Below are 26,204 nucleotides of genomic sequence, written 5' to 3' on the forward strand. Positions count from 1 at the left end.
GTGATACTGATAAGTGGCTCATATAGCCAAGTTCCTTGTAAATTTGAGTCGATTCATGTAATCTCTGAAATAACATCATGTACCCTATCAATCCATGAAGTTTCCTTTCGTTTCATCCTCCCCTACTGGGTGTTTCACTACTATAATTATTCGGTATATCGCTATCTTTTGTACTAGTCTTGACGCAGTTCATCTTGTTCATCGCTAGGAATATGGAATATGTGAAGTAGTATGCTCATGTGAGCGCAGGACCGGAAATTATTTTCTTTTCCTTTCTTGTGACACTTTGCTGGTGCCATTTTGTTGTTGGGCGAGATACGGAGTAAGAGGATATTGGCCGGCACGCTTCCACAGCTGTATGTCGACATCCAGTTTACATAGATATCACTAAGTATAAAGCTGTGTGGTACTTTAGTGGACACAAGAACGAGGAACAGAAACCGTTCATGAACAGAGAATTCAGATATTAATTTATTGTACATCTAATATCAAACAGTAATAACAGTGTCAGTTGCTAACAGTAGATTTGAATGTGGAAATATATACGAGATACAAAAGATTTATAAATCTCTCACTCTTCAATACAATGTCTACTCAGGAGATCTCGAGCCCTGGTCACTATTAAAGTCTTTAGATGTTATTCAGCTGGCATACACACAAAAAAATGGTTCAAATGGCTCTAAGCACTATGGGACTCAACATCTGACGTCATCAGTCCCCTAAACTTAGAACTACTTAAACCTAGCTAACCTAAGGACAACGACCGTAGCAGCAACAGCGCTTTTCCGGACTGAAGCGACTAGAACCGCTCGGCCACTGCGGCCGGCGGCATACACACAAAAAGGGATCAGTGCGTAAATGTCCGAACTGAAGTACACCCGCCGCTGCAGCTCCGGAGAGGGGATGCTTGCATCTCATTGGCCGCGGCGTAATCGTTCGTGGTAGCGCCCTCGTGCCGCGCTGGCGGCTATATAAACGCGACGGCTTAATTGGCTGAGCGCATATTTGAAAGTGCGGCCGAATGGATCTCAGCCGATACCGCAGAGGGAACGTCATCTACGTGTTTGATTAGTGTGTATGCCCGCATCTCGTGGTCGTGCGGTAGCGTTCTCGCTTCCCACGCCCGGGTTCCCGGGTTCGATTCCCGGCGGGGTCAGGGATTTTCTCTGCCTCGTGATGGCTGGGTGCTGTGTGCTGTCCTTAGGTTAGTTAGGTTTAAGTAGTTCTAAGTTCTAGGGGACTTATGACCATAGATGTTAAGTCCCATAGTGCTCAGAGCCATTTTTGATTAGTGTGCATCTGAGGCGGTATATGCGTACCAGCCCGGTATCCATTTAGCTGGGTGTGAAAAACCACCTAAAGACCGCTCATCGTTAATCCATTAGGTAGATTTAATCCGGGGCAGGCTCATGTCCCCGAATCCCATAAGCGGTGCGTTAACGGGCTCGGTTATCCGGGTGGGTCGAATAGTGCAGTGAATATCTGCGAATATACTCATATTTCTCTGGAAACTGCTCCCTCCTGGGACGACTTATCGCAATATTATTTCCAACTTATTATGAAGTCATTAGAAAGTCTCTATCCTACGAGGAAAACCAGCCACTGAGATCCAAGCTGGCAGGCAAAGCGAAACCACTAACTCACGGGCACAGGCGTCGGCAGAAACTTATCCAGGCTAGTGAAGGAACGAGGGATGGGAGAGGAGTGGCAAGGCTCGAAAATTGTCATGTTTCATATAAATTAGTTGATCAGTTTCGAGACATGTCATGCCAGAATAACTAAATTTTATACATTAAATATATTCGCAATTGCGAATTCGAACAAACATCAGCTGTCTAATGGAACATTACATCATTCTTCTTATTGTATTGTATTGTATGAGAACCGGGGGGTCTAGAAACGACGGAGAGGCTCCTTCCCCGCCGCAGCCGCAGTGGTCCACAACCCCACGACGACTACCGCAGTTTGGCCGTGCGGTTCTAGACCCGCTACGGTCGCAGGTTAGAATCCTGCCTCGGGCATGGATGTGTGTGTTGTCCTTAGGTTAGTTAGGTTTAAGTTCTAAGTTCTAGGGGACTGTAGACCTCAGAAGTTGAGTCCCATAGTGCTCAGAGCCATTTTCGACTACCGCAGTCCACATCACCCCTCCGGCGACCCGCACTGAACCCAGGGTTACTGTGCGGTTCGGCCCCCGGTGGACCCCCCCAGGGAACGTCTCATACCAGACGAGTGTAGCCCCTATGTTTCCGTGGTAGAATAATGGTGGTATACGCGTACGTGGAAAACTTGTTTGCGCAGCAATCGCCGACATAGTGTTAACTGAGGCGGAATAAGGGGAACCAGCCCGCATTCACCGAGACAGATGGAAAACCGCCTAAAAACCATCCACAGACTGGCCGATTCACCGGACATCGACACAAATCCACTGGGCGGATTCGTGCCGGGGACCAGGCGCTCCTACCCGCCCGGAAAGCCGTGCGTTACACCGCACGGCCAACTGGGCAGGCTTCATTCTTAACAACAACACAAGCACAACAGTACCGTATTTAATTCTCGTATATCCATAATTGAAACGGACGACTTGGGACGTCAGCTAGTATAATATATGTTAAAAAAATTACGAAGTTCCTCCAGCTGTATTAATGTGTTGGTTGTAAAAACATCGAAACTAGTTGCCAATAAAACCAACACCTTAATATAGCTGAAGGAATTTCCTCAATTTTTAACAGTACCATATTTATCCGCAGATATCGGACAGCGAATTCTAATTTAAATGTGCACCACAGTACGGGAATTACATAATGTGTGTACGAGTACAGGTTGTGACGCAGGAACGAAGACATGCAGAAGTTGCATGAGTTGCACACAGATAGCCAGAGCGGTTAAGGCGAACGCTCGCGTAAAGCGGGAAATCTGGTTTCGCGTCCCACTGCGGCACAAATTTTCATTGTTCTCATTTCCCTATGTAGTTGATGGTTGGTCGTACTCGCAACTGCGGAAGCATTTCATGTCCGAAGAAACATTGCATCGTTCTTCTAAACAACACAAGCATTGGAATATCATAAATTTTGCAGGTGACACAAAAAAACATACTATATTCCAGAAAAATGATGGTTATCCATTCAGTTATTTGTCATATATAGATTGCGTCTATAAGTATATGAGAGTTCTGTAATGAATAAAAACTCTGTACTCCAGATTCCAAGGGGGAGGTGTGGGGGGGGGGGGGGGGGAGGGAAAGTGCCCCTCCTTGCCTCCTTTTCCTTAAGCAAACCTATGATCACAAGTAACGTGGTAACTTATTGAAAGATGATGGTGACAGAAAATTCATAAATGCAAGAGGAGGGAAAGTAAAAAAAAAAATCAAAAAATCCAATGGTAATTCCACATCTAAAATACGCAAAGGGTGTCGCCATTTCAGTGTGAGGAAATGTTATTGGTACTTAATATTATGCACTGTCGTCAACACTTTTACAAAATTTTCCATAGTGTTTCATCTTAGCAAGCACCAATTAAGGTGACAAGGAGATAATGTATCATGTTCTACACTAAAAGAAAACAATCTGTTGAATGTGTGCTGTCTGTTCTGTCGGACATGTCCGAAAGAACAGACACCACGCGAAATCCACAGTTACGATGCACATTATGTAAACTGAATGTGGAGTGAAAGAAGGGAAAGGAAAGGAACTACTTAAGGCAGCTGCATCGGAACTTTAAGCAGAATCAGCAGTGATGAGTGAAAACATGTGCCAGACCAATATTTGACCCTGAGAGCTCCTGGTTACTAGACACTTGTGTTAATCACTGCACCATCTGCACACACTGTTTATCGCAGTTGCGCGGACTATCTCGACACGCCTCCTCGCCGTTCTACACTAGAGAGCCTATATAGAGGGAGAGAGTGGCCAATGGTGATAGAATCGCTGGTTGGCTGAGAGCCGTGGACACCATGTTTTTACCATACTGACGCTTACTTGGTACGAGTATAAATAGATACTACGTGTGATTCTGTGCTATTGGTTCTCTTCAACGCTTCGAACGCAATTCCATTGTACAATTATGTACAGGTTGTAATACGGTAAGTATTGAAGGATTTTTGTATGTTCTCTATCGGTTCTATTTACGTAAATTACGTTACAGTCATTCTGTTGGCCGGATCTATCAACTCACTGGTTGTCGCTGTAAGAAACCTCGTTTGCTTTCTTTGTGTATCGAACAATCAATTTCTTTCTATAAGGTTATAATGCCTACAAAACAAAATTTTAAAAAATTACAGAATAATCTTTTTACTGATACAGCCCCTCCAATAAAGAAAAAGTTAATGAACACCACACTGCCACTAATGTGGGTAGAGTTTAAACTTTGTAATCCGAGGTTCGTGAATTCGAATCCTGCTCGAACCAGCCTTTTTTAAACGTTATTTTTTAGATTTTTAATGGTTCTTGAGTGACAGTTCATGCTACACGATGTGTTTTAACATGTATACGGAACCCTAAGTCTACGTACTTCCGACTGGCGACTCGCACTTGGCTCTGTAGTCTTGGCTATTCACATTCCTGTAAATTATAATTATCGTGTGGCTATTCAGTTACCTATTTTAAATTACTTTCTGCTGTTTCAGTAGAGTACCTAAGTATCGATATTTTTCTGATTTTCTGTGGTATAGAGTTCCTAAAAGTGTGTACAGAATGACGTGTTTTGCCAGCATAAGAAAATGTTATAAGATCGACACACACTTAAAATGCATTATGTGGGGACGGAAAGAGACAAGAGTTAACCAATTTCAACGATGAATATCCGGAAGGAAAAATCTGAAATAGCATTATGTACTCTGAGATACATTAAATGAAACTTCTTTTTCTTATTAATCAGTTGTCAATGTTTACATAGCATCATAAAATACAGCTGTTGAAATTCGGCACACACACACACACTGCTTTATATAAACATAGACGAATGGCATTTATTTTAATTATACACCGAGTATTAAGGTCGAAGATCTGCTTTGGTCTCATGCTTCAAACACATACCTTATTTTACTCGTGAAGTGGCTAGCTTTCTGCTTGCGTCGCTACCTAATTGCACGTCCCGCGCGCAATCTGGTAAAAACATGGCGGCCACGGGCCGATTGACCACTCTCTCCCTATATAGGCTCTCTATTCTAGACTTACGCAGTCCCGTCAGTGTCCTCCATGCTCGCTTCTTTGAGATTACCGCAGGAAGTCCAACGCAATAGTACAACCACACTGAACGTGGTGATTCATTGCCCATCGAAGCGAATCAATTACAGGAATGCATGGTGACTGTTTTTTCGGAAATTCCACATGAGATCCGCGGCAGTGACACACATGCAAACAGAGGACATGGACTGCGGATAGGTGATGCTAGGTGGGAATGTGGGTTGGCTGGGTGGCATTCTAAGGTAGTCCACGCAGTTCCGATAAACACTGTGTCCAGAACATGGAGTGGTTAACGCAATTGCCTAGAAAGCAAGAGATCCCGGGTTGGAATAGCGATCCGGCACACATTTTCACTTGTCACCGAAGATTCCGCAGGAAGTCCCCAATCAGCTGATATATCAACCGTTCTTTCCCTTTCGTTTTCTTTTCACCTCTCCACCTTCAATTTACAGAATATAATCTGTGATATTGATAATCAATTATTATTTCTTTTTATTGCAAATACTGGGCTTAGTAGAGGTTATTTACAATCAAAATTTCCGTTGAGGATTCCCATCTTCACAAATCAGAACTATGTGACCAAGGCACTCTAAAACTGATTTTCGTTATCAACTACTAAATAACACTTTGCTTATTGTTTAACAAGTGTTACTTAACGAAAACGTTTAATCAGTAGTGCCAATACGCAAGCCACGTGTATTTTTTAAATGTTACAGAACTATCAATTTATGACAGTAGTGCCATGTGTGTTTCGTGTTCGAAATCTTACATAAATAATACAATTTTATTTTGCCGCAATGTTCAAATTTTCGTTTGTGATAAAAGATCTGTAATTATACTTGCATATTACGACTATATAAGCAACCTGCATGTGTTTTGTACTCGATAAATCATAAAGAATTTATTTCGGGTGATAAAAAAGTTTATTTTTGAGTTGTTGTACTTCTGCCTCAGTCCTGTCTCATCATTGTCTTTCTCTGTGTTTCATCTCTGTCTTCTTCCAGCACTGTATTTGGTTATGTTGTGATGAAGAATGGAACCATGGCAGAAGCTCTTGTCATGTATTACGAACAAATGGAGTTTAAATGGTGCATTCAATAAAACTTACCAAAACACCTTCTTCCGTCCTACCTTCCTTCATAGAATTATGTTTCACCAGTTTACTTGCCTTTTGGCTATGTTGAGCGTAAATGTAGTGTTTTTAAAACAAATATTTTTATCAGATTTTGGTTTAATTTTGTAGCTGATTACGAGAAATAGAGTTTTAGAGAGTCTTGGCACCGCAGTTCCGATTGGTAAATGTAGGAGAAAGTTAATATTGTACATAAGCTTGACAACACCCAATAACTTTTTATAAAAAGCGATAACTACTAATCAGTACTAATCAGTATCATAGACTAAAGTTTTCTAATGTGGGACATGTACACTACATCCTTCCCTCTTAAGTGGTGTTTGAAATCTGAAAAATTACGGAAAAACGTGTAGAAAAAACTGGAAATTTTGGTAAGGTTTTATGAGACCAAACTGCTGAAGTCATCGGTCCCTTGGCTTTCCCACTACTTAATCTAATTTAAACTAATTTACGCTAAGGACAACACACACACTCATACCCGAGGGAGGACTCGAACCTCCGACGGGGGAGCCAAGCGGACCGTGACACGGCGCCCGAAACCGCGCGGCTACCCCGCGCGGCAAATATGTAGAAAAATTAGGTGATGACAGTTCTATGTACCATCAATAACATTTCTTCAGACTGAAATGACAACAGCATTTGCGTAATTTCGATATGGAGCTGCCACTGTGTCATTAAACAATTATCATAGCAAAATTTAGATCCCAAAATATTTAGCTTGAGGCCGCATTGTGTCCTGCACCAAGAGAAGGCGTAAATAAAGGAATTAAATCCTTTCGTCCTGTGCCTGGCAATAATTCAGAATACCTATTTGTTTCTAGGTTTGCTTTCTTAGCATAGCATTTCAGCAAACATGTACCGGATGCTTATAATTAAATTGCAGTTACAGAGGTCCAGTGCAGGTTGTAATTAACATATGAAACCGGAACTTGGTAGATATGCTCTTGCGACTTATATTGGAAAAAATTATTTCTAATTTTGGCCACCAGGTGCAAATCTGGCCCTGTGAATGTAAGGAAGAAGAACAAAAATGCTTCCATATGTTATGGATTAGGAATGGGTGGAAATGGTAAAACCAGTGAGAAAGGCATAGTCTTGATTTTATTGTTGACTGCTGCTTACACATGAGCATTGGAGACGTCGACGAAGTGCTACATTCGTAAAAGGACGTAATGAACAGTTGTTTACAGTCCAAGTGGAATCTAAGTACTGCGTTCGTGTATACTGGCTGATCAGGTAGGCATCGAATGTACCCCTAGTAAAAGCATTCTTTTATATATTCACAGTATAAAAAGTCATATGGGTCCATATCAAGTGATGCTGCAAGCCATGCATCCGGAAAACCTCTGGAGATTACGTCTGTGGAAGGTTATATTAAGCAGATCTTTCACTAGGCAAATGATGTGAGGTGTTACACTCTCACGTGTTGTACAGGGAGGTCTTGATAACGTGCAGACGTCAGGGTACACCTCACAGGCCCTCTAAGTGTTTTCTCTTCAAAGAGAAATCGACTGAGAATAAAGGTGCTTGTGAATCAACTCCACAAACGTGACGAGTCCAATGGTTCCTTGTGCACAACATGCGATTTAACAGTACAACAAATTTGGCATTACTGTGTATTCACTGAGCCCTGTGGTGTAAAATGCGTTTCGTCACGCCACAGAACATTGTCCACCACATGTCATCAACTTTGATCCATGCCGGAAACTGAAGAGCAAATTCAGAACATTGCTGCTGATCATGAGGTTTCAGTTGCTGCACTGTCTGGATCTTGTAAGGGTACCAGCGTAATATAGACCACAAAACTTTCTGTACTGTTGACCATGTAATGGACAACGCTTGTGACACTGCAGCATCCGGGGCATGTGCTGAATTTTCAGTTACAACAGTAGCGACATCGTCAATAACTTCCACTGGGATAGGACACCTTCCTCTTCCAGACGCCAGACCAAGGACATGCTTGTTTTCTTTAATCATTTAATAACGGCCGGTCTCTCCTCATACCTTTCAGTCGTCGATACTATCATAATGCAGCACTATAATTGCTGCTTTCAAATAAAACAGTTTCACTAAGCACGCAGAATCTCTCTTTTCGATAGCCATGTTGTTCACTCTCATTATGGCTTGTCATATGACGGTGTGGAGGTCATACCGTCACACAAACACTGTGCAGCGGCACTTCTGCACCTGGACGTCATAACTAGAACCATTTTTTTCCAGCGTAAATTAGTTCCGCATTGATGCACTAACATATCTACCAAGTTATGCTTCCATACGACAATTACAGCCCACAGCAGACCTTCGTGAGTAGCTGCACTTTATTTACAAGTACTCAGTGTTTTCTGCAGACCTAAGCCTTATCCAATTCGTTTTACTACGTCGCTGTTTGGGGCCTAATTTGAAATGTCAACTCTCTGTTTAGCATGTTATTTGTAACTAGTTGTACATGGAAATAGGATTGGGGAATTTATTTTAGAGTTCATAAGCATGTGTAGGCATCAATTTGACAGATTTGTGTGTGTGTGTTTTTGTGTGTGTGTGTGTGTGTGTGTGTGTGTGTGTGTACATTTCATTTCTTGTGTTGCTGATGTAGTTTTGCAGACGTTTACACGTGGAAAGAACATTGCAAGACTTAACAAGCATCACGGAACAATTTAGATACAGCTACAGCCCACAAATAGGCTAGGCCGAACTTCGACTTTAAAAAAAATACTGTATACATATTTTTTAAATTTCCTCCCGTCTTGCACTTTTAAATTCCTTACCAACTGCCATCTTTGATTTTTGAAATTCCCACCACTGCCAGAGACTTCAGCGCTGCCACTGTGGCGCCTACTGACGATGGAAACTTGGACTGTATGCTGGAGTCCTACATCTACATCTACATCTACATCTACATGGTTACTCTGCAATTCACACTTAAGTGCCTGGCAGAGGGTTCATCCAACCATTTTCATACTACTTCTCTACTATTCCACTCTCGAATGGCGCGTGGGGAAAAGGAAAACCTAAATCTTTCGTTCGAGCTCTGATTTCTCTTGTTTTATTATGATGACAATTTCTCCCGACGTAGGTGAGTCTCGACAAAATATTTTCGCATTCGGAAGAGAAAGTTGGTGATTGAATTCGTAAATAGATCTCGCCCCAAAGAAAACCGCCTTTGTTTCAGTGACTGCCACCCCAACTCGCGTATCGTTTCAGTGACACTCTCACCCCTATTGCGCGATAACACGAAAGGAGCTGCCCTTCTTTCAATTTTTTCGATGTCCTTCAATCCTACCTGGTAGCGATCCCATACCGCGCAGCAGTATTCCAGCGGAGGACGGACAAGTGTAATGTAGGCTGTCTCTTTAGTGGGTTTGTTGCATATTCTAAGTGTTCTGCCAACAAAGCGCAGTCTTTGTTTCGTCTTCCGCACAATATTATCTATGTGGTCTTTCCAATTTAAGTTGCTCATAATTGTAATTCCTAGGTATTTAGTCGAATTGACAGCTCTTAGATTTGTGCGATTTATCGTATACCCAAAATTCATCGGATGTCTTTTAGTGCTCATGTGGATGACCTCGCACTTTCCTTTGTTTAGTGCTAATTGCCACTTTTCGCACCATACAGAAATTCTCTCTAGATCATTTTGTAATTGGAATTGACCGTCTGATGATTTTACTAGACGGTAAATTACAGCGTCATCTGCAAACAATCTAAGGGGGCTGCTCACATTATCATCTAGATCATTTATATAAATCAGGAACAGCAGAGCGACTATGACATTACCTTGCGGAACGCCAGATATCACTTCTGTTCTACTCGATGATTTACCGTCTATCACCACGAACTGTGACCTCTCTGAGAGGAAATCACGAATCCAGTCACACGACTGAGACGATACTCCGTATGCACACAATTTGATTAATCGTCGCTTGTGAGGAACGGTATCAAAAGAGGATTAATGAATGGTGCGACAGCTGGCAGCTTTCCCTAAACGTAGATAAATGTAATATAATGCGCATACATAGGGGCAGAAATCCATTCCAGTACGATTATGCCATAGGTGGTAAATCATTGGAAGTGGTAACGACCGTAAAATACTTAGGAGTTACTATCCGGAGCGATCTGAAGTGGAATGATCACATAAAACAAATAGTGGGAAAAGCAGGCGCCAGGTTGAGATTCATAGGAAGAATTCTAAGAAAATGTGACTCATCGACGAAAGAAGTAGCTTACAAAACGCTTGTTCGTCCGATTCTTGAGTATTGCTCATCAGTATGGGACCCTTACCAGGTTGGATTAATAGAAGAGATAGACATGATCCAGCGAAAAGCAGCGCGATTCGTCATGGGGACATTTAGTCAGCGCGAGAGCGTTACGGAGATGCTGAACAAGCTCCAGTGGCGGACACTTCAAGAAAGGCGTTACGCAATACGGAGAGGTTTATTATCGAAATTACGAGAGAGCACATTCCGGGAAGAGATGGGCAACATATTACTACCGCCCACATATATCTCGCGTAATGATCACAACGAAAAGATCCGAGAAATTAGAGCAAATACGGAGACTTACAAGCAGTCGTTCTTCCCACGCACAATTCGTGAATGGAACAGGGAAGGGGGGATCAGATAGTGGTACAATAAGTACCCTCCGCCACACACCGTAAGGTGGCTCGCGGAGTATAGATGTAGATGTAGATGTAGATGAAAAGCCTTCTGGAAATCTAGGAATGTGGAAGCGGTCTGAGATCCCTTGTCGACAGCAATCTTCACTTCATGGGAATAAAGAGCTAGCTGTGTTGCACAAGAACGATATTTTCTGAATCCGTATTGGTTTATGTATCAATAAGTCATTTTCTTCAAGGTGATTCATAATGTTCGAGTACGTTATATGCTCCAAAATCCTGCTGCAAATTGAGGTCAATGATATGGGTCTGTAATTCAGTGGGTTACTCCTATTTCCTTTCTTGAATATTGGTGTGATCTGTGCTACTTTCCAGTCTTTAGGAATAGACCTTTAGTCAAGTGAGCGGTTGTATATGATTGCTAAGAAAGGCTCTATTGCTCTGCATACTCTGAAAGGAACTTGATTGGTATACCATCTGGACCGGAAGACTTGCCTTTCTTAAGTGATTTGAGTTGTTTCGCAACACCTAAGATGTCTACTTTTATGTCACTCATGCTAACAACTGCTCTGGTTTCGAATTCTGGAATATTTACTTCGTCTTCGTCGTTATGGAAAACTGTATTTAGTAACTCCGCTTTAGGGGCACCATCATCGGTAACATTTCCATCGCTATCGCGCAGTGACGATATTGACTGTTTTTCGCCATGGTGTACTTTACAGACGACCAGAATCTCTTTGGGTTTTCTACCATATTTTAAAAAAATATTTCATTATGGAAACTATTAAGAGCATCTCGCATTGACGTCCGCTTTAAATTTCGAGCTTCCGTGAAACTTAGCCAGTCTTGTGGATCCTCATAGAATACTATTTACTGAGGTGCATAAACAATGAGCAACGACGTAACTGCACTGCCCCATACTTAGAAAAGAATATTTCCTAGCATATTCTAATGAGCCAAGAAATTATGACCACCTACTTTATATCTTGTTGGTCCACCTTTGGAACACAACACAGTACGATTTTGCATGACATTGATTTGACAGTTCCTTAGTATGTTCCACATATATGTCTACACATAATTCAAGCAGTTACAGTTAGTTATAGGCTGATAGTTCGTGGGCGTAGAGAAGCTGTCATACAGTGGACCTGGCGTGATGCATCAGGTTCAGAAGACAAGAATGTGGTGACCAAGACATCATCTTCAGTTCCCTGTCATGCTCTTCAAACCACTGTAGCATGATTCTGGCCTTGTGACATAGTTATCCCGCTAGAACATGCAGTCGCAATTGGGCAACACACATCATAATACTGTCACCATCGGCCTGCTTCCACGACACATTTTGTGTTCAAGCAGCAGATCGTCTTGATGACACCGTATCTGGACTCGACTATCGACCTGGTGTAACAAGATTCATCCAATGAGGCAACAAGTTCACTGACACACGGCCAAATCCCTATGATCCATGCGCACTGCAGTCGTAATTGATGATATCATGGAGTCAACGTTGGAATGCCTAGGGTCAACTGCTGTGGAGTCCAATGTTTAACAATGTGCACTGGACAGTGTACTCCCAGGCACTTGCGCCTGGATCAGCATTGTACTCTGTTATCAGTCTGCCACAAATCGCTGACTAACCTGCGCTACAGGGTGGCCGAGCGTCTGACCTCCACTTTCTGTGATGGGGCATGGACATACAACACTTTGTCACCTGCTCTAGGCTTCACTATCTTTCAACCAATTTCCCTCGATGCTCACGATGGTAGTAGCATTTGAACAGTTGACATGCTTGGCCAGTTCTGAGATGCTCATTGTGAGGTGCTGGACCATAACAATCTGCCCCCTGTCAAAGTGATTCACGTCAGTGGAAATATCAGTGGAAATACCTCATTGAAAGCCTGTACAGTCCTAGTATGATTCCCCCATTCGTCTCTGGCTCTTATTAACTTGATTTATCGCGTCACATACACACAAAGCCACAAGGCGACAATGAATTTCCGTGATGAGTAGAGGTCATAATGTTTTGGCTTATCAGTGTGTATTTAAGTGCTTTTGATGCCATGTTTTGCACTAAGCAAAGCGGTGCAACGTTAAGTCTCTGGATTAGGTTTTGTGAATCCAAGGTGTCTGTTCTTATGCGGAATCCACAGTTGTGACACAAAATAATGGTTCAAATGGCTCTGAGCACTATGGGACTTAACATCTATGGTCATCAGTCCCCTAGAAGTTAGAGCTACTTAAACCTAACTAACCTAAGGACATCACACAAAACCCAGTCATCACGAGGCGGAGAAAATCCCTGACCCCGCCGGTAATCGATCCCGGGCGCGGAAAGCGAGAACGCTACCGCACGGCCACGAGCTTCGAACAGTTGTGATACATATTATGTTTATTGAATGTGGAGGGGGGGGAGGGGAGAAAGGAAAGGGGAAGGGAAAGAACTATTGATGCCAGCTGCATCAGGACATTACGCGGAATCAGCAGCGACAAGTGAAGATGTGTGCCAGACCAGTATTCGAATTTGGGATCTCCTGCTGACTAGGCAGTTGCATTAACCACTACGCCTTGCGGATAGTTATCCACAAAGTCTGACTTCATCACATACCCTTGTCGCCACTATTAAATAACAGATTCGAGAAACGGGTAACTTCACAGACAGCAGACATGACAGTGATGCTCCAAGGAGACGCGGCACACACGAATTGGAAGAGAGCGTACGGTAAACAACAGTGCTTGTGAAAATTTATGATGTTTTCTTTTTATTTTTTGGTTATTAATGCCGAAATCTGGATTTAGGTAAAAAAATCTAAGAAAGGACGACTGATTGCTGCACTCTGTAATTTATAGGCCACACAAAAGTCGCTGAGTGCACCCACTTTCCGAATGGAAGGTAACCTGATGCACATTCGGTCTGTTATTTTATATAGATAACAGACTAAAAGAAAATAGCAAATAATAATAAAAGATAATAATAATACTTTGCCGGCCCAGAAACAGCGTGTCAAGTGCTATGTCCGCGGACCTAACCGAATCACGCGCGCCCTGCCGTCGCTCAGCCTGGCCGCACATGCGTGGTGGTCGGCCTTGGCTTCAGGTCGCGGCCGCCGGAGGTTCATGGCGTTATCTCCCGCCGGCCGCGGTGGTCTAGCGGTTCTAGGCGCGCAGTCCGGAACCGCGCGACTGCTACGGTTGCAGGTTCGAATCCTGCCTTGGGCATGGATGTGTGTGATGTCCCTAGGTTAGTTAGGTTTAAGTAGTTCTAAGTTCTAGGGGACTGATGACCTGAGAAGTTAAGTCCCATAGTGCTCAGAGCCATTTCAAATGGCGTTATCTCCGGCTGAAGACGTCGCGCCATTCAATAGTTCTTGCCTGCAGCTCCCTCTATGGCCACAAGATATAACTGGAGCACAGACCTGCGCCGGGACCACTCGCTGTTGCTCGCTAGCTGTGTTAATATCGAAGTGTTACTGTATAGATCTTATATGACAACCTTGGGCTTAGAACTTAGTTACGATTTGGATTGCACTGTGGATTTTTGAATTGTATTGTGAACTTAATTACGTAGCTACTTGCTATGAGAGCAATAGACGGTGCCTGCTTCAGTGTGGAGAATAAAGATACGTAATCTTCCTGATCGCTGGCTTCTTACTTTGAGACTAATCTTTTTTTGGCCATCAGATGTTACGTCACAGCCCGGTCACGTCCTGCTACCAATTACAACTTATGTTTGCCACTCCAGGCACACACAAAACCAAGCACGCGGCACGCCCGTGATGTCTACTCGCAGTGCTCTATAAACCCCGCGTCTTCACATCAACAAGTCAATTACGTCTATCTGTGAAGGTGATCATCGTGCCCTATAAGCTTAACAGTCTCCCGACTTTTATTTACCTCAAACTTTTCTGGAATATCGATTCAGACTTGGTTGTCTACCGCCATCCACAAGTTCTGGTATTGGCACGATTTGCGCTTCGTAAATTCCCGTCACTCGTGAACCAAGTCTATGAGTAACTGAAGCAGGCCTGCATTGGCCGTAACAACAAACTTTGGTATTTCGGTATCAGAGTAGCTTCAAGATGATCCTACGATCCTGGCAAAAATGACAAAGCTGCGCCCTCCCCCAACCCCTTACCCCATAAAACTACCTTTTTCTAATCTTTTTTACACAGATTTATCAAATTACACAGTTTTGCCAGAAGGTTTGATTAACATGAAACATTACTGAAAAATATTACTTAAACGAACTTAACTGACGAAAAAAATTTGCACACAATAAAGTAAATGCATCATTGTGTTAAATCAGTTACAAAATTTGTAACCTTTTTAAAAGAAACTGAACGTAAAACAAAATCCAAATCTGTTGTTTATGGCTACTACTATACACTGTCGCTTACGGGAACGACTTCCAGGCCCAATGGACCGAGCGCTGTGGTGCCGTGGTTAGCACACTGGACTCGCATTCGGGAGGACGACCGTGCAAACCCGAGTACGGCCACCCTCATTTATGTTTTCCGTGATTTCCCTAAATCGTTTCAGGTTCCTTTGAAAGAGCACAGCCGATTTTCCTCCACATCCTTCCCTAATCCGATGGGACCGATGACCTCGCATTTTGGTCTCCTCCCCCGAATCAACCAACAAGGCAGAGTGAAACCAACTGTCCAGTGAGACTGAATACAAGGACTACATGGGTTAAGCGTTTAGGATAGTGATTAGCAAAGAAACTTAAAATTTTTACTGCTTTAGCATGTGACACCATTCCAGTTCTGCTCGAGTAACAACGAAACACCTACCTTCAGTGTTCAAATGGTTCAAATGGCTCTGAGCGATATGGGACTTAACATCAGTGGTCATCAGTCCCCTAGAACTAAGAACTACTTAAATCTAACTAACCTAAGTACATCACACACATCCACGCCCGAGGCAGGATTCGAGGCAGGTTCCAGACTGAAGCGCCTAGAACCGCTCGGTCACACCGGCCGGCCACTTTCAGTGTTCTTAAACCAGATGCTTGAGCAAGGCAGCCGGTAACCAACTGCAGATCATACATTTTGTTGTGTATAGGAATCCTGTGTACTCGGTTCGCTAGACAAACAATCAAACAACTCGTATTAATGTGTTTTATTACAACAAGGAAATTGCAATACTTAACTTTGCCAGATGGGGCGCAAGCAAAGCGCGACATACAAAATAATCAATATTTGCAGTGACTGCTGGTGTCTGACAAAAGTCTGTCCTGAACTGCCATCGAAGCTGCTATCCAAATGGGCTCCACCAATCGGGCTCTGGGCTTATGTGCTCTTCACCTAGGGTTCAAAATGGTTCAAATGGCTCTGAGCACTATGGGACTTAACATCTGAGGTCATCAGTCCCCTAGGAATCAGAACTAATTAAACCTAACTAACCTAACGACATCACACACATCCATGCCCAAGGTAGGATTCGAACCCGCGACCGTAGCGATCGCGCGTTTCCAGGCTAAAAGCGCCTAGAACTGCTCGGCCACACTGGCCGGCTTCACCTAGGGGCCGCTGGTGTCGCGCTGTTGTCTTGGAAAGGAGTGCTATATGGTGTGGCATGTGGCAGTTGACGCTAAATAACGAAAAGTGTGAGGTGATCCACATGAGTTCCAAAAGAAATCCGTTGGAATTCGATTACTCGATAAATAGTACAATTCTCAAGGCTGTCAATTCAACTATGTACCTGGGTGTTAAAATTACGAACAACTTCAGTTGGAAAGACCACATAGATAATATTGTGGGGAAGGCGAGCCAAAGGTTGCGTTTCATCAACAGGACACTTAGCAGATGCAACAAGTCTACTAAAGAGACAGCTTACACTTCACTCGTTCGTCCTCTGTTAGAATATTGCTGCAGGGTGTGGGATCCTTACCAGGTGGGATTGACGGAGGACATCGAAAGGGTGCAGAAAAGGGCAGCTCGTTTTGTATTATCACGTAATAGGGGAGAGAGTGTGGCAGATATGATACGCGAGTTGGGTTGGAAGTCTTTAAAGCAAAGACGTTTTTCGTCGCGACGAGATCTATTTACGAAATTTCAGTCACCAACTTTCTCTTCCGAATGCGAAAATATTTTGTTGAGCCCAACCTACATAGGTAGGAATGATCATCAAAATAAAATATGAGAAATCAGAGCTCGAACAGAAAGGTTTAGATGTTCGTTTTTCCCGCGCGCTGTTCGGGAGTGGAATGGTAGAGAGATAGTATGATTGTGGTTCGATGAACCCTCTGCCAAGCACTTAAATGTGAATTGCAGAGTAGTCATGTAGATGTAGATGTAGATGATATAGTTAAGGCTAACCGGCCAATGACCTCCTTCCGTGCGGAAGCACATGCGATGCCCGAACTCTTACGGGACTCTGTAAGATTGTCTGCCGCGAGTAATGAGTGTAGTGGACAGGGGCACTACGAATGTAGTATGTGGACCTTAAGTTGGGAATGTGGGGCTCACGGGAAGCGTGCAAGGGATAAATCCCTGCAGTTACACAATCCTCTGTGTCCTCGGTGGCTCAGAAATTGACAAGACGGGTGGGATAATAGGTTAGTCTTCTCGTTCAGAATTTAATAATTGTTTGTGCTTGAATTAATTTGTGATTTTCTTTTTGCAGCTGATATTAAATGATGGTTTGACTATGGTTGTCTGATTTACATGAAAATACCAAGTTAATCTGATAATAAAACAAAAGATGGATAGAGCGTCTGCTATGTAAGAAGGAGATCCCGGGATCGAATCCCGGTCGGAGGACACATTTTCAACTGTCACCGTTGATGTATATCAACGCCTGTCGGCAGCTTAGGGTCTTGATTTAATTATCATTTCATTCAAATGCACTGTTGTCACATATACCGTGTTAAGGATAGGCATCTGTTCGCTAGCAGATTTATAATGCTACTTGTACGAAATGACGCTGTGAGAAACGCGTGCGTTTACAGTCGCGGACTGAGCCGACGCTCTGTGGCCGGGCGGTTCTAGGCGCTTCAGTCCGGAACCGCGCAGCTGCTACGGTCGCAGCTCCGAATCCTGCCTCGGGCATGGATATTTGTGCTGTCATTAGGTTATTTAGGTTTAAGTACACTATTGAGCATTCACATTGCTACACCACGATGATGACGTGCTACAGACGCGAAATTTAACCGAAAGGAAGAAGATGCTGTGATATGCACATGATTAGCTTTTCAGAGCATTCACACAAGGTTGGCGCCGGTGGCGACACCTACAACGTGCTGACATGAGGAACGTTTCCAACCGATTTCTCATGCACAAACAGCAGTTGACCGGCGTTGCCTAGTGAAACGTTGTTGTGATGCCTCGTGTAAGGAGGAGAAATGCGTACCATCACGTTTCCGACTTTGATAAAGGCCGGATTGTAGCCTATGGCGATTGCGGTTTGTCGTATCGCGACATTGCTGCTCGCATTGGTCGAGATCCAACGACTGTTAGCAGAATATGGAATCGGTGGGTTCAGGAGAGTAATACGGAACGCCGTGCTGGATCCCAACGGTCTCGTATCACTAGCAGTCGAGATGACAGGCACCTTATCCGCATGGCTGTAACGGATCGTGCAGCCACGTCTCGATTCCTGAGTCAACAGATGGGGACGTTTGCAAGACAACAACCATCTGCACTAACAGTTCGACGAGGTTTGCAGCAGCATGGACTATCAGATCGGGGACCACGGCTGCGGTTACCGTTGACGCTGCATCACAGACAGGAGTGCCTGCGATGGTGTACTCAACGACGAACCTGGGTGCACGAGTGGCAAAACGTCATTTTCTCGGATGAATCCAGGTTCTGTTTACAGCATCATGATGGTCGCATTCGTGTTTGGCGACATCGCGGTGAAAACACATTGGAAGCATGTATTCGTCATCGCTATACTGGCGTATCACCCAGCGTGATGGAATGGGGTGCCATTGGTTACACGTCCCGGTCACCTCTTGTTCGCATTGACGGCACTTTGAAAAGTGGACATTACATTTCAGATGTGTTACGACTCGTGGCTCTACCCTTCATTCGATCCCTGCGAAACCCTACATTTGAGCAGGATAATGCACGACCGCATGTTGCAGGTCCTGTACGGGCCTTTCTGGATGCAGAAAATGTTCGACTGCTGCCCTGGCCAGCACATTCTCCAGATCTGTCACCAATTGAAAACGTCTGGTCAATGGTGGCCGAGCAACTGGCTCGTCACAATACGCCAGTCACTATTCTTGGTGAACTGTGGTACCGTGTTGAAGCTGCATTAGCAGCTGTACCTGTACACGCCATCCAAGCTCTGTTTGACTCAATGCCCAGGCGTATCAAGGCCGGTATTACGGCTAGAGGTGGTTGTTCTGGGCACTGATTTCTCAGGATCCATGTACCCAAATTGTGTGAAAATGTAATCACATGTCAGTTCTAGTATAATATATTTGTACAACGAATACACGTTTATCATCTGCATTTCTCCTTGGTGTAGCAATTTTAATGGCCATTAGTTTAGTTCTAAGTCTAGGGGACTGATGACCTCAGCTGTTAAGTCCCATAGTGCTTAGAGTCAGTCGCGCGCTAAGGAAAAGGCTCCTTCTCACTAAATAGAGAGGAGGATGATGTCACTGTCTCTCCCGGTTGTCAGTTAAGCTGTCTGTATTTTGTATCTTTATCTTCAGGTAAATTCCCTCCCTCCCCCCACCCCCCCTCGTTTTCTTGTGACTGCGGCTCTCTTGTCGCGCCCTCGAGAGCACAGTACCACAGGTGGCGAGTCGTTAGCAGCAAGGAACGACTCGGCCCCGAAGCCGCCTACCTGTGGCCGCGACATGGCGCGCAGCAGCGTCTGTCGCTGCTCGTCTAGGATGGCGGCGACGCGCCCCCTGGCGGCGGATCCCGCGTCGCTGTCTGTGAGCAGCTGCAGCACGGAGAGGTCGCCGCCGCGCGAGCACGCCAGCTCCACCGGGTCGGCGACGCCGGAGTACGTGCTGGGCGGCGTCGCCAGCACCGCCACCACCGACGACAGCGGGCCCTCGTCGCCGCTCGCCGACCACATCTCCTCTGACGCCGTCAGCGCTGCGCTGTCGCCTGACAAATTTACTAACACCCGACATTTATTACAACACTCTGCCAGGAATTACGACGGTCATTCAGTAATTAAAGAGACAAATTGGTCTGGTAAAAACAAAACAACACTTTTCTACTTCTCAACATAATCCCCTTGAACACTTATGCACTTGTTCCAACAGGCTACAACCTTCTCTATTCCGGCTGCAAACAACTCTTTATCTTGATGTTTGAACCAATTTTTCACAAACTTTTTCACGTCCTTGTTTTTCTGGAACCTCTTCCCATGTAATGCCTCCTTCAGTGCACCAAACAAATGGAAGTCACTAGTTGCTAAATCAGTACGGTAAGGGGGATGGGGCAGTACTTCCCAGCCCATTTTGTCGATGGTTTCACGGGTCAGTTGAGCAATAAGAGGACGTGCGTTGTCTTGCTGAAGAATCACACCTCTCCTCTGAGATCCACGACGTCTCTCTCTCATGGCTGGCTTCACCTACACTCGTGCTCATAAATTAAGGATAATTGCAGAATGTGATGCTACACAACGTGGCACTACATAAAACTGGCGCTAATAGCATAGGCACATAGGGAACACAAACCACACAGATCTGTAAGTCCACGGTGTTGATGGTAAGTTGAGAAAACCGTCCCGAAACACATGTGCTACAAAACGCCACTGTTACCTGCCCATATACCCCGACATCGATATGGGATATGATCACCATACACACGTACACAGGCCGCACAATGGGTTGTCATACTCTGGATCAGGTGGTCGAGCAGCTGCTCGGGTATAGCCTCCCATTCTTGCACCACTGCATGTCGGAGCTCCTTAAGTGTCGTAGGGGTTTAAGACATCCAGCGATACGTCGACCGAGAGCATCCCAAACGTGCTCGATGGGGTTTAGGTCTGGAGAACAGGCAGGCCACTCTATTCGCCTGATATCTTCTGTTTCAAGGTACTCCTCTGCGATGGTATCTCGGTGGGGCCGTGTGTTATCATCCATCAGGAGGAAGGTGGGATCCATTGCACCCCTGAAAGGCGGACATACTGGTGCAAAATGATGTACCGATACACCTGACCTGTTACAATTCCTCTGTCAAAGACATGCAGGGGTGTACGTGCACCAATCATAATCCCACCCCGCACCATCAAACCACGACCTCCATACAGGTCCCTTTCAAGTACATTAAGGGGTTGGTATCTGGTTCCTGGTTCACGCCAGATGAAAACTTGGCGAGAAACACTGTTCAGACTACACCTGGACTCGTCCGTGAACATAACCCGAGACCACTGTTCCAATGACCATGTACTGTGTTCTTAACACCAGCCTTCACGGGCTCTCCTGTGACCAGGGTCAGTGGAATGCACCTTGCATGTCAATAGGCGAATAAACCATGTCTGTTCAGTCGTCTGTAGACTGTGTGTCTGGAGACAACTGTTCCAGTGGCTGTAGTAGGGTCCTAAGCAAGGCTACCTGCAGTACTCCGTGGCCATCTGAGGGCACTGATGGTGAGATATCGGTCTTCTTGTGGTGTTATACACTGTGGACGTCACGTACTGTAGCGACTGGACAGGTTTCCTGTCTGCTGGAATCGTTGCCATAATCTTGAGATCACACTTTGTGGCACACGGAGGGCCCGTGCTACGACCTGCTTTGTTTGACCAGCCTTTAATCGCCCTAGTATTCTACCCCTCGTAATCAACATGTGTTCTTTGAGCCATTTTCAACACACAGTCACCATTAGGACGTCTGAAAACGTCTGCACACTTACTCGCTGCACCGTACTCTGACATGCACCAACACCCCTCTGTGAATGTAGACTGCTGCCAGCGCCACCGTGCAACGACTGCAGGTCAAATGTACCGCATGGTCATACCCTGAGGTGATTTAAACACGCAAACCGCTCACCAGAGCGTTGTTTCACTGAGTATCAGCATTATCCTTAATTTACGAGCATGAGTATAGATTAAAAACAAATCCGAATAGTATTGGCTGTTAATTGTACGTTGCTCTTCGAGATAATCACTCTGTGCTTTGTCTTTTTTATTCTGACTCGTAACAGTGAACCCAAGTTTCATCACAAGTTAAAATTTTGTTGAGGAAGTGCTCAGCTTCTCTTTCATAACGTTCCTTTAGGTCTGTGCACAATCTCAACCTTGTCTCCTTGTGTAGCCGCGTCAACTTCTTTGGACCGACCTTGCACCTGTTTTGGGGTACTTCAGCTTGTTACAGATAACACTATGAGCTGTACGAGTAGTAACTTTAACCTTATCAACTATCATTTCCACAATCACACGGCGGTCGGCACGAATAATGTCATCAATTCGACTTTCAAGTGAGGGAGTTGAAACTGTGACTGTTCGGCCAGAACGGTGTTCGTCAGTCACTGAGTTGCGACCATTTTTGAACTGCTCTACCCATTTGTAAAAATTTACACGATTCGTACAATCTTCACTATAAACTTTAGACATTCTACAGTGTATATTCACTGGTTTCTCGCTCTCAGCAAATAAAAATCGAATAACAGAACGTTGCTCAACTAATGTGGACGTTTCAAGCGGACTCGCCATTTTGTAATGTATTATAGTAGTTATAAACAAAACAATGTTGATACATCAGCTAATCAGGGCTCATCCCAGTGATGCCAACTTAAAGCCATAAAAGTACCAAACTTGCCCTACTCGCAGGTTTTTCCCCAGACCAATTTGTCTCTTTAATTGTTGAATGACCCTCGTAGATTACTGAAAATAAATATGAGTATTTAAATAACTGATTTCAAAACCGTTCTTCCAGCAAACATAGTCTTCAAATATTGGAATAAAGTATATTTTATTTTTAGCTGAAGCAAATTTGTTAGGAAAGCAAGATGAGCACACCAAAGTGCCCTGCTTTTTATGTGAGTGAGTTAGCCAGGCAAAGCAAAGGCGTAGGAATGTAAGAGTAGGGAACAATGGGAGATTTTTGTGTCTAGAACTGATTAGATCTTGCGTGAGCTGCTTGTACGTCACAGAAGATATTGCTTCCACCCCTAAATGTAAGTGTGTGATTGATGAAGCAGGTTTTAAGGGCTCTTACACAAGGTGGATTCTGCTTATGAAATGCCCCTTCATCAGTGAAGAAAAATTGAATCTGGATTTTTTGTTGGTATTCAAATTGACAAATGGATTCAGAATTCAGTAGATGTAGGGGTATATGAAGCATGAACTGTCATCATATATGTTGCTGAAAACATTCTAGAAAATCAAAAAAACGTGTAAATTACAAGAACATTGACAATACCGTGTTCACAAATGTCAACCAGTGGAGTTGTAGTATAAGCGAAAATACCCGTTTGCTACACTCACATATTGACTACTTGCCAGAAAATATTGGGCATCATAGTGAAGAGCAAGGACAACACTACCACCAGGATGTTAAACAGCTGGAGAAGAGATACCAGGAAACATGAAGTGAATGTACGATGAGCGACAATTGTTGAATGTTAAGGAGGGGCAGTAAAGGTGAAGATTCTGCAAGGAAACCAAAAACAAGAAAGTTTAAAACTTCACTGTACAGAGTACTCAAAAGTTGCTAAGACAACTGTTGGTACTAGTTTCAGTACATGCCCAAAAGCAATAATTTTGAAAATACGTACCTTCATTGAAATTTTATTTTAATTTTTATACTTTTTGAAAAATACTGATGTGGTAGAACAAACAGAATGGAAGTTATTTTCATAATCAGCATTAAAAACTAATACAGACAATATGTCAGTAATTCCAACAAGTAAGGAAAAAATTGTTCCTTAATACGAGTATCCGAGATGGAAAACATTCTGCGTTTCTCCATCTTATCCATTAGGAAGAATGTTGATAGTCAGTATCATTCATGTGCCACCATACGTGAATAATTTTGACAATTCTTATTTCATATTTACTTTGTATAAGATCACATTTTTTAGGTGGGGTTATCGAATTATTAATCATATATTGGTTGGTACTGGGCAGCCTCAAACTGTCTATAGAGTTGCATGATTTGAGGATATAATTTCGCGCTGGTTCTGACAGTAGGGAGGACGATGGCCTCCACAGTCGTCGAAAGCGACGTGGGCTGAGGGCTTGGGGCAGGCCAGTTTTCATGGTCCTAAAAGAAATAGGACAACGTGGGCGTTTACTGCCTGGGACAGCCGGCCGCTGGTGGCCGAGCGGTTCTAGGCGCTTCAGTCTGGAACCGCGCGACCGCTACGGTCGCAGGTTCGAATCCTGCCTCGGGCATGGATGTGTGTGATGTCCTTAGGTTAGTTGGGTTTAAGTAGTTTTAAGATCTAGGGGACTAATGACCTGAGATGTTGAGTCCCACAGTGCTCAGAGCCACTGCCTGCGACAGCCATCCCGTCGAGAATCTGGTGGAACGGGCGCCTCGTGGCAGCAGTACTATTGCTAAGAAAGAAGTGGGGCGAGGCGATGCTGAAAGCTTAAGATCACAGAGGTAGTAGCTTACAAGCGACGCCTCAGGCCTTTGTAGCAGTGAGGAATACCTGCCGCAGATTCGAGCTAACGGTCACAAAAGTTCTCATGCCACACGCCTAGGCGTATTCTGACACATCGTGGCTACTTCCCTTGTTGCAGCCGTGTCTTCCAAGGTGCATCTCCACATAGTTGTCAAAATATAAAAAACTCTAAAATTGTGTCGCCTATGGTGTTCAACATCTAACCACATGGCTCTCTCCTCTATCGTCGTAAACCGCCCGTGCGTCTTCGTTGATACCACACACCACGTAGCCAAACACGACACTGAAACGCGAGTGAGCTCACGCGCAAGTAAACAAGGAAATCACAGAGATGTCTATACAAACAGATAACGTATACACATTCCAAGGACCTCATGAAATAATATACAGCAGGGAAGCGATAAATATGAGAGAGCTGGGGTCTATAAAATTCAGTGTAACATGTGCAAGGCAAGCTATGTAGCCCAAACTGGTAGGACCTTTAAAGTACGTTACAAAGAACATAGCAATGCTTTCCGGCTTAATAATTTTGAAAAGTCAGCTGTAGCCACGCATATTTGCGAAACGGGACACCCCATGCTGGGAATAGATCAGGATCTCGTTATTTTACATAGACAGGACAAAGGCAAAAAGCTGGATCTACTAGAACAGCTGGAAATTACGATACATAGCGTGGATAATCTGAACACACTGACTGAAGAGCTAACTGGTGATACAAATAACTTTTTCAAACATTTCACTGGTTTCTTTTAGTAACTACATTTTTAGCAATTGGCAGGATACCATCATTTCATGACGTCTTTGGAACATGTATATGTTATCTGTTTGTATAGACATCTCTGTGACTTCCTTGTTTACTTGCGCGTGAGCTCACTCGCGTTTCAGTGTCGTGTTTGGCTACGTGGTGTGTGGTATCAACGAAGACGCACGGGCGGTTTACGATGATAGAGGAGAGAGCCATGTGGTTAGATGTTGAACACCATAGGCGACACCATTTTAGAGTTTTTTATATTTTGACGACTATGTGGAGATGCACCTTGGAAGACACGGCTGCAACAAGGGAAGTAGCCACGATGTTTTAATTTTATTATCAATTTTATTGTGCCTGGTGCATGTTCCATTTTAGCGAGTTTTAACAGGTTCTTTTACTTTTTATTATTCTGATGATGGAAGCTTGACTTCCGAAACGCGTCAATCTTAGTATTTTACTCTATAAACAAGTGGTTGAGCCGATATGTTTTTTAACATTACGACGACCTTATTTACGACCGCACGCTTGAACCAAGTCTCTGTTCCTGGCTTATGAGCAAGCTGAACTCCTCGATTCGTGTCGGGCATGGTACTGATCCTAGGAATTTGCAGACACCATTTGACATCCTCTGTGTAGTTACAATTTACAGCTACGGAACGCACTTCGTCTGGACGACGGCCTTCAGCACTGAGCACATCGGCACTGCAGAATTGCCCTTCCCAGCGCTGAATTCGGTGGTATAAGCACCACGGCTCGGCAGACAGGGAATCGTTAACAGTAAACGTGTTGAGTTCCACTGATTTGATTACACAGCTCATTACTATCGATGGTAGTCGAGGCGGGGGCTTTCTTAACTTCGATACTAATCAGTATCAGCTATTTACTGTTACTTTAGAACAGTAGGCGCTTCAGTCTGGAACCGCGTGACCGCTACGGTCGCAGGTTCGAATCCTGCCTCGGGCATGGATGTGTGTGATGTCCTTAGGTT

The 26,204-nt window shown here is 44.1% G+C and overlaps 1 protein-coding gene across 1 annotated transcript in view; it reads right to left on the bottom strand.

Moving 5' to 3' along the window:
• LOC126199499 (putative methyltransferase NSUN7) overlaps positions 1-26,204 on the bottom strand; it is a 194,719-nt gene that overhangs the window by 50,347 nt on the left and 118,168 nt on the right. Inside the window, exon 7 of the mRNA XM_049936422.1 lies at positions 19,721-20,004. Coding sequence (XP_049792379.1) covers positions 19,721-20,004 — 284 coding nt within the window. The remainder of the gene's footprint in view (positions 1-19,720; positions 20,005-26,204) is intronic.

Source organism: Schistocerca nitens, chromosome 8, assembly GCF_023898315.1.
Source record: "Schistocerca nitens isolate TAMUIC-IGC-003100 chromosome 8, iqSchNite1.1, whole genome shotgun sequence".
Taxonomy (NCBI): Eukaryota; Metazoa; Arthropoda; class Insecta; order Orthoptera; family Acrididae; genus Schistocerca; species Schistocerca nitens.